At 29.3% G+C, this 10,635-nt stretch overlaps 1 protein-coding gene across 1 annotated transcript; it reads left to right on the forward strand.

The window, feature by feature from the left end:
* The first annotated feature begins 3,830 nt into the window (after nt 1-3,830).
* LOC149553536 (ava biosynthesis cluster protein M-like) lies at nt 3,831-4,466 on the forward strand. Its single transcript, XM_089790343.1, has 2 exons — nt 3,831-4,106; nt 4,192-4,466. Exons 1-2 carry the CDS (start codon nt 3,935-3,937, stop codon nt 4,464-4,466), a joined length of 447 nt encoding a protein of 148 aa, XP_089646469.1. The 5' UTR covers nt 3,831-3,934.
* The last annotated feature ends 6,169 nt before the right edge of the window (nt 4,467-10,635 follow it).

A 10,635-nucleotide genomic window follows, 5' to 3' on the forward strand; every position in this document is an offset into this window, starting at 1 on the left:
ACCAATATAAAAAAGAAAAGACACTAAAGACCAATGGAAAATACCCCTGAAACTAACAAAGGGGAAGGCACCATTAGTCTAAATTTAATTCTTGTTAAGTTCCTATAAAATATTTAGGAATAATCCTTTTTAATGATTCCTCTACAAAGGTTGTAACAGTTTAGCAACAAGTTGTCAATGTAAATAGACTTTTTGATCCTAGTTGAGGTATTAATGATTATCTCCAAAAACAATTGATAGATCACTTCCTACTAGTAATCTTTATTATTAGCTTTTTTTATGGCCTTGACCCTATTAATGTTCTTCCTAGTTGTATGCATTTGTATTAAGAAATTCACTAAGAGGAAGGATTGAATTAGTATTCTACAACTTTTATCTTTTCTTAGGTGATACTTTAACCACAAACCACATGAAATACAAAGTAAAGTTTAGAAATGTAAACTAATCATCCACAATACCATAACACCATAAATTTTTGTTTAAATAATGAAAGCCATTTTATTGTAAAAGAAACAATTGGGTTGTAACCCACATATCACACTTTTCAATTAATTATAAGAAGGATTACTACCTTATGAATATATCAACTATAACCCATAGATATAGTGAATTGAATTATTGCGCATCTAAAAATGCCAAAACAATTCTAGTTAAGCACAATATGTTGAACCAATGTAATAATAAGGATATATCTCTTTCTAATATCACTCAAAACACAAATCAACATACTTAAGAAAAAAAAGAATCATCATTAATTCCAAAATGATCAATAAAACCACTCCAATCTACCTACTACCAAGAGTTAATCATGCACATATCCTCATATCTTGATCAAAACATAAAATAAAGTATTGTAATTGGGGACATCATAAAATCATCTTTGATAATTTTTCCCCTAGGTTTTCACCATATAATACCAAAAACCATCAATGACTTAACCAAGTTTTAGATTTTGACCTTGATTTCGATCAAATGTTTATGTGGACATGTATAATATAGTTATTTTCCATCAACTATGCTACCTAAATCATTAAGAGTACATACCATTGCCAATTATTCCACTCAATGACATTGATGACAACACATAATAAAAAATGGCAAGTGCAAAAATTAGTGCCACAATACTAACTTGTGAAAAAAAAACTAACATTCTTCCTTGAGTTAAATATTCATTTATCAGCATATTTATCTACTCCTTTGTCTTAAAGAGTGGGGTTAAGTGCCCAAAACAAAAAATTCTACACAAAATTCCTATATAATCCATACATATACGAGTACACACTTTATACATACATAATCTTGTAGATATTTGAAAATGTGTTATTTAAGGTGCTAAAGTATTTTTCTAGCTTTGTCTAACAATATCCTTGGTTTTAATGGCCCACATAAGAAAAATATTATGTTAATTGAATATAAGATTCATCTTAAGTACCAAATGTTTTCTTTTATCTTCCTATGCACTAAACTGAGTACCTAAAAGAGAAATTAAGCTTAATCAATTTTTTGAAATTTGATTGTACACATATTTAAAAATTAAACTTCTAATCTTTAATAGTAAAATTATAATGCACTATTGCATGAGTAAAGTAATGATGACTTTGACCACAAATCGATACTAGGGATGTATATTAGACTCACTTTTATGAATTTAAAGGAATGGATGATGATAGAAGTGTTAGGAAATAAAGCTTAGTATTTTTTGTTGTTTTTATCCATGCTTTTATCAAATAAAGCTTCTTTTCTTAGTGTGTAAGCTAACTAAGGAATACTTCTAATTTTTTCAGTTTTATTCATGTTTTTCCTCAGCTTTATTCTTTGAGGAAGCTAATATTATTGTAATTGTTTCAATGTAATTAATTGTGAAGTTCCATCTTTCATCTTCTAATCTGAATTTTTTCTTTCCACGGTTGCATTTTTTGTTCTATCATTCTAGCTAGATTATTTGTTGCTTAAGCTAAAATCTTACATGGTATGAGAACTTAGGGTGCTAGAAAGAAGATTTTTTATTTTTTTTGGTAGGTATTGAAGATTAGAGCTCAAAAGGAATGAATTTTTCTTTGTCTTGAAGGGTTTCTCTTACTAGATTTTGTGTATTCATGAGCTGAGATAAAGTTTCATTTATAGGGACTTAATCATGTCTTCTGCTAATTATTTTCATCATTATGTTGTCAAGCTGATCTCAAAGAACTATTTATCTTGGAAAGAAGGGATATAGAATCATTGTCTTGAGCAGGATCTACTACCCTATCTCCTTGGACATGTTCTTGAGCGAAGCAACTTTGATAAGAAAAATGCATGGTTGAACAGTAATGACATGGTCTATGGACTAATATGTCTTACTATTTCTGAGTATATTATACATCATATAGAGTGCATAGAGCATCATTTCATTGCTTGGACCATCATCCAACAATTGTATGGAGATTCTAGTTCTTCATTTGAAAGTAATGTTTCCTTGGAAGACCAAGCTTGTATGGATGATAGTGAGATTTCTATTGCCCTAGCTTGTGTGAACACATCATCTTTGGATGATCAATTTGTTGATACCTCATCTACTATTTCTTTTTCATAGTTTGAAGTTGCTTCATTAAAAGCTTCTAATGATTCGTTGCAGCAAGACCATTTATGTCTTTTGGATTTAGTTAAATGGGATCAATTTCTATCTAACAAATCCTTTTTTTTTGTAGAATCCCTTATTTTAGATCTAGATGACACTATTGATAGCATACATATTCTTTTTGAAGAGGGTGATTCTTCTTTAGTTATTGTAGGGATCCTTCTTATCCTCTTTTTCACTCTCTATATTATCATTTCTCCAGTTTGATATGAGTGTGGATACTTTGACACAATATTCTAAGGAGATCTATTTTCCTTCTAAAAAGATATTTGATCCTTTGGACTATAATCTATATTGCTCTTCATCACATCTTAGTTTATCATATTTAGCAGTGCTTGGTTTTATTATGACAACTTTCAGCATGGAGACAACTAAGCAGATTACAAGGACACGTATCTTGTATTTTCTTCCTACATATTCCTTTAAGAAATGGAAAGATTGCATTCATGCATATTTGGTTTTATTTCTTCCTAAAAGGGGAAATGTTGTTCAACAATCATGGAACATCTTCTGCATCCAATTTTGAGCATCTACCATTTACTACATTTTGTGGAGGGGTCCATTGTCTCTTACATTTTACTTTCTACAAGACCTTCTCAAGATGAAGGATATTGCGAGTAGGTTTTTGTTCCTATTGGGTTTTCTCTCTTTCCTGTCCTATTCTTAGGCTTTTGTCTCCTTAGTTAGACTTATGGAAGGGGTGTTAGAAAATAAAGCTTAGCATGTTTTTTTGTTTTTATCCATCCTTTTATTGAACAAAACTTCCTTTCTTAGTGTGTAAGCTAACTAAGATATACTTCTAATTTTTTCAGCTTTATTCATGTGTTTTTCCTCAGCTTTATGCTTTGAGGAAGCCTATATTATTTTAATTCTTTCATTGTAATTAATTTGTGAAGTTTCATCTTTCATTTTTCTTTCACAACTGCATATTTTGTTCTATCATTCTAACTAGATTATTTCCTAATTAAGCTAAAATTGTACAAAAAGTACAGGGAAGTTGCAAGAGAGTCGTTAAAAAATTCGTTTGAATGGCACAAATGAACAAACAGAAAATGATAGAAAACGTGATCACCCACCAGTCAGCATTTGTGATCATCTACTGGTTTGGCTTGTTTTCGTCTACCAGTTTGGCTTCTTATCTTCTATACTAGCATCTATTAATCTACAGCTTGATACCAGGTTAGTGAGCAGCTGTAGTTTGCACATCCTGTTTCCTCTTATTTAAGATTGTATATTGGAAATGGAGAAAATAAACGGTATGATGATTTTTCCATTCTGTTATGCATAGATTCTACTTTTCGTATTTGACCTTTTTTGATGATCTGCCTGACACAGGAGAAATTGAATCTGAAGGTGATTGGGGCGGGCCTTTGCAGAACTGGCACAGCCTCTTTGAGAGAGGCTCTTGTGATGTTAGGGTTTCCCTGCTACCACTACACCCAAATGATGAAGAATGCCCAAACTAACCTATGGCTTGATAGTTTGTCTGGTAAGCCAAATACAAATCAATGTTAATTTTCACTAATCCAATCAATCTTATAACCCTAAGTTGTATTATGTGACAAAATTATCAGGGAAGTCAGAAGATTGGAAGAGTGTATTTAGTGGGTACACGACAACATTGGACTGCCCATCTGTAAAATTGTATCAGAGATTGATGGAGTTGTGTCCCGAGGCAAAGATCATTCTCACTGTACGTGACCCACAAATGTGGTATGAGTGTGTAAAAGAAACTGTTTACTATTCTCACCTTTGTAGTACTGATCAATCACACATTGCCCTGAATGATTTGACGGTGTGGGAAGGTTTGTTCGGTGGGAGATTTGAAGCCCTAGGTCAATGTTATTAGTTTTTTGGTTTTTTAATTCACGTTAATTTAGATGCCACTCACATAGTTGTTATTTCAATACTTGACTTAAGATATTAAATAGTTTATAGGTACACTACTAATTTAAATTTCTTTTAAAGTTGTCTTCCAATAAGAAATATTAGATATCCACAAGCTTGGATTATTTCCATAAAGGGTGTTAACATTGCTTATATTTTATATAATTATTATACAAGAAATTTTTTTTTATCGATGATGTTGTTTAATATAGAGTTAAATTTATGAAACTAATTTAAAATATTTATCATTCTTCTTAAATTACATGTTGGGAAGCTCTCACTTTTTCCATCATTGTTAACACATATCTAAATCACTCTACATCTCTTCTTTTTATCACACCCCCCTCTTCCATTAACATTCTCACCTAATTTTCTAGTTCTTAGTTATCCCTCACATAATTTTTATTGATACTTGACTACCTCTGTGCTAATATATGATTATTACTTTTGTTAAGAAATTAAGCATTAAAATTTTGATGGTTTGGTTAATACAATGTAATATGAGTATTTGGATTATATTTTTTTAAAGTAGTAAGTATATAGATCATGTTAGCAATGCTTTGCAAGTTTTAATTTAACTTTGTTTATTTTATCATTCATTTATATTATTAGGAAATATTCTTATATAACGAGGGATGAATTATTGAATTTAGCTGAGACTTCTTCTCTTTAAAATTTTCATGCATGTTTTTCATCTACCCTTACATGCCATGCCTACATATGACTATGGGTCACATTGAGGATGATATGATATATTTTGTAAAATCATTTATTCGTGGCCTAATGAGCCATTTAGAATGGCATCCTAACAAGTATGAGAAAAAAATTTAAACCATAAATCTATTCATTTAATTCTTCAAAATTACTCTACAAATAATAATCTTTTTTTTGAAAAGATACAAGACTTTTTGCATAGTACACAAATGACTTAAAAATATAACCAAATCTAAAACAATAAAACAAGGCATTCAACTAGATAATAGTATAACGAAAGTAATTTATAAAAAAATCAATTTAGAATATGATCTTGGGCTTTTATTTACCTAGCATCACTATCTTCGGAAAGAAGTTTTTGAAAAACTCTTCTTTATACATTAGACAATTTTCTATGGATAGTCATAAAAAAAAAAATCAAGTATAGTGATAGGTAGAATGGAATAAGTTAAAGAATACCAATGATCAATGAGTCAAAGATAAAGGAAATGTAGTGGCAAGTAAAATGATGAATGAGATACATTAAAAACCAAGCTTGTTGGGGATTATTAGGGAATATAATTACCAATGTCTAAAGGGACAAGAGAAGAAATTTAATTTGAGGATAGAGAAGAAGTATATGAACTAGTATAATTGTCACTTATTAGTAAGGTAAATAAGGATACTTTCATGAAAACATATTTGAAATAATTGACGAAAATGCATTATGAGATGTACAAGGGAAATATAGAGCTAACTTCGATGTAGAAAAAATAAAATCCTTAAATAAAAAATAGCACTCATTGTAGACAAGTCATATCTAAAGAACAGTATTTCCTTCACAAATATGTTCTTAGATCAACCTTTAGAGCAATCAAAATCTAGTCAAATTTGAGCATGCAAGACATAAAAATAATTGTACAAGATGAAATCCACCTTTATGAAAATCCTAATAGAATTATTTATTTCAACATAGGTAGATCTGCTCTAGAAATATAATGGGAGATACATTAATCTTAGCCAAATAGAAGAAAAAAAGTCAATTATTTTATACAATTGAAAGGGGGGGAACTGATGGATGGGAAGAGGAAAAATCAAATTGATTGAGTACTGCAAAAAAATAAAATATAATCTCACATTCATCATTCTGCTAAAAATTTGATTACATAATTCCCTTTTTAGGCAATTTATACTATCTAGCTATTTCTAACATTTAGCTGACACTATTCTGGAATCTACTATAGCCAACACACAAAAGACTTTAATCTAATATTTCTACAAACAGATAAATAACAAACACATTAACATAAAATACATTAATTCTATCAGAGACTTCTATAGTATAAATTAATCTAAAGTCTAACACTCTCCCTTAATTTCTACTATCTACTATGAACTATTAAAAATTATATTAATATTTACAATCCCCAAAAATTCTCTCAAAAATTCGTGTTCTTTTGTTAACACCTTTGTGAAGATATTTGCAAGTTTCTCATCTAATCTACAATGTTGTAGATTAATTTCTCTCTTATTGACTAACTCTCTAACAAAGTCATACCTAGTGTTAATGTGTTTTTTCTTCTTGTGAAATACATGATTCTTTGATGGTGTAATTGCTAACTTTTTATCACAAAAGATTGTAGTATAGATCCCTGTTGATCTTGCATAAATCCTTCAAAACTCTACATGACCATCTTGCTTGACACGATGATGGTATACCTACAATATACTATGCTTTGGCTTATGACATTTCTAGTATAGGTTTCTTCTTTGATTCCTATGCCACAACACCTATCACAAGATGAAATGTATATCCTAATGTAATCCTTTTATCCTCAACATTCCTTACAAAATCACTATTTGTATATCTAACTTATTGAAAATCATCTAGAGTAGAATATAATATGCCATGTGATTCATAGTTCCTAGAATGTAACTCAATATTCTCTTTTCTACCTCTGATTGTGAATTCTTAGTTGAATTCATGAATCTAGAATAAAACTCACTCCATATAGAATATTTGGTCTAGTTATTTTTAGATACATCAACTACCAACTAAATTTCAGAATATAGTTGAGTCAAAAACTTCCTCATCATCTGCTCTACATAGTTTTGTGCCTACTACCTTAGGTGTAGAAATTGGACTATATTTTATTAATCTAAACATTTTCAAAACATAATTTTCATATTTAATTTGAAAAATGAAAATTTCCTTATCATTTTAAGTAAATTTTATGCCAAGAAAATATTCCATTAATCTCATGTTTGTCATATAAAATTCCTTCTTCATTATAGATTTAAACATGTCAATAGAAAGATTGTCTGCAAAGATCAAATCATCAACATATTAAAAAAATAAAAATATCACCTTGTTCTTTGATCTTTATATATAGTGCAGGATCACTAGTGTTTCTATTGAATCTATTCTCTATCATGTAAAAATCTCTCATGTTGTACCAGGCTCTTGAAGCTTTCTTTAATCCATAGAGTGCCTTCTTCAACTTATAAACTTTTTCCTAAAATAATTTTATTTCATAGCCTAGTGGTTGTTGTACATAGACTTACTCTTCCAAATATCCATTCAAGAATGTATATTTGACATGCATTTGATAAACCATCCATTTATTTTGAGCTGAAATAACTATAACCATTCTAATAGTATCAAATCTTGCTACAAGTGCAAATATTTCATTATAGTCAACCCCATATTTTTGTGTAAATCTCTTAGCAAATAACTTTGCCTTATATTTTTCTACATCTCCATTTTATTTAAACTTACTCTTATAAACCCATTTCACACCTATGCAATATTTGTCCTTAGGCAAATCAAATAATTCCCAAAAATCATTATTCTTAATAGATTGCATTTTATCATTCATTGCATTAATCAAATATTCTTGCTTAATTGCATCTTCAAAAAGTATAGGATCTTGAGAAAATAAAGAAAACTTTCATTACAAATTCACTTTACTACCTTGATCATAAATCTCATTCAAGCTTCTAGTATTCTTCCCTGTAATCCTTGATCTCTATTGTGCAAGTGTCAGATTCAAGTTATTACTTACTTATGGACTTGAAGATTCTTTGTGTTCAACTTGATTTTGTATATCATCTTATTGTGGACCTCTTGGTGAATTTCCTCCTTGGTCACTTGGCTTATCCTCTTGAACTATTTTATTCCCCTAATGATAAGGTATTTTTATAGTGCCTATAGCTATTTTCTCTATATTTCCATGCCAAGATTATTCCTTTTTAAATGCAACATCCCTACTCACAATAAATATCTTGGTGATAGAACTAAATAACCTATATTCCTTAGATTGCTTATTGTAGCCAATAAAAATGCATTTCTCACTCTTATAATCTAATTGACTTCTAATTTCTACAATAACACGTGCATATGAAATACAACCAAATAATTTAAATAACTTGGTGATAGAATTAAATAACCTATATTCCTTAGATTGCTTATTGTAGCCAATAAAAATATATTTCTCACTCTTATAATCTAATTTACTTCTAATTTCTACAGTAACATGTGCATATGAAATACAAACAAATAATTTAAAATCAGAAACATTATATATCTTGCCATTCCATGCTTGTTGTGGAATCATATCCTTCACAATATTTGTTGGACTCCTTTTTTGAATGTATATAACACAAGAAACTACTTTATCCCAATACTCATTAGGTAGATTCTTACCTTTCAGCATGCTCTATCACATCTCCATTATTATTCTATTCTTTCTTAGCTTTCTACATATTCCACTTATTGTGCTGCAATTTTTGTGTAGGCTCTCTACATATTGCACTTATTGTGTTAAAATTTGTGTGCACGCTCTCTACATATTGCACTTATTTTGTTATCTTATTATAGTGCTTAACCAATCTCCTCAGTGATTCCCTACTTCATTATACAAAGTATCTCATAGGTTAAAATTCTTAGGTGATTATGAAATCCATCATGTATGAAGGTTCCATTTGGTGATGATAGATTTGATCTATTTATTGATGAATCTCATAGAAAAAGACATTCCAAGTGAGCCAATATAATCTAAACGAGGCTTGAAAAAGAATGAGCTATAACTGAACACTATATACCTTCTTGTATGGTTAAGTGGAATAGGGTCTTAATCAAACAAAAGACTAATATTAGTTGGTCGACAAAATGAATTCCCAAGAAGTGAACATATTTAGTTAATTAAATTATTTTATTATTTGTATATTATATGTTTGTGTTTGCCATTCAACTATCTTATGCATGCAAATGGTGTTTTCTTAGTATATCTTTTACTTACTAATATTTTTCTTGTTATAATATTTTTAAGTAAAATATAATTAAAATATAAAAGAATAGATAGTTGTTGTACTAATGTCAATATATTTTAGGTTATGTTCAAATTTTAAAAGTTTAGATTATATTTTTAGATGATTCATATAGGGTGTTAATATTGCATATATTTCAAATAATTGTTATACAAGAGAAAACTATTTATTAATTATGTTCTCCTAAGTAGATTTACAATTTTCAAATTAAGTTGAAACTATTTATCAAATTTTCAAAAATAGTAGTGGGACACCTCTCCTTTTTTTTCATTTTTATTTATACATATGTAATTTTTTTGACCTCTCTTTTTGATGTGACACCTTCACCTTTGGTAAACATTATTAGTTTTATGGTTCTTTAATTCATGTTAGTTTAGATGTCACTCACATAGTTGTCATTTCAATACTTGACTTAAGATATTAAATAGTGGATAGGTACACTACTAATTTAAATGTATTTTAAAGTTATGTTCCAATAAGAAATATTAGATATTGACAAGCTTAGATTTTTTTTCATAAAGGGTGGTAACATTGCTTATATTTTATATAATTATTATACAAGAGGAAAAAATTATTATCAATGATGTTCTTATGAAACTATTTTTGTTGGTAAATAGATTTGGCACTTACAAAGTATGTGATTTGACCTAATGGAATGTGTGGCAAATCAATTTCTCCAACAGTTGGATATGCCCTTAGTATACCGCCTTCCTCTACATTTAGAAAGCAATTCCCTCATAAGATGTAATTTTTTATTTTCAAATAAAGATGTTTTCAAATTCAAAAAGATTTGAAGAAAGCTATGAAAATGAATGCACCAAATGAATTTCAAGCCTTCCTAAATCAACTTCAATTGCTAACAAGAATGATCAAGAGCTATGCTTGAAGGCTAGCATTAGCTCAATGATGGTTTGATGGTTCACTAACATTTACACCATATCATGATAACATTAATTAAGACTTGGTAGAAAAGAGAACACAAAATGTACTTCCTTTTACTTCTTTGCACCAAGAACATAAGAAAATATACCAATTACAAGGGCAAGAATTGTACACACTTTCTAAAAATTGCTTTTCTATCAAACTTTAACATGAGTGTCCCCTTATTT

Source organism: Cupressus sempervirens, chromosome 6, assembly GCF_028749045.1.
Source record: "Cupressus sempervirens isolate cs-2001-9-10 chromosome 6, ASM2874904v1, whole genome shotgun sequence".
In the NCBI taxonomy this organism is placed as follows: Eukaryota; Viridiplantae; Streptophyta; class Pinopsida; order Cupressales; family Cupressaceae; genus Cupressus; species Cupressus sempervirens.

Coding starts and splice junctions, on each gene's coding strand:
- LOC149553536 (XM_089790343.1), top strand. CDS start 3,935: ATGATCTGCCTGACACAGGAGAAATTGAATCTGAAGGTGATTGGGGCG. Junction 4,107..4,191: donor ATGGCTTGATAGTTTGTCTG/GTAAGCCAAATA, acceptor CAAAATTATCAG/GGAAGTCAGAAGATTGGAAG.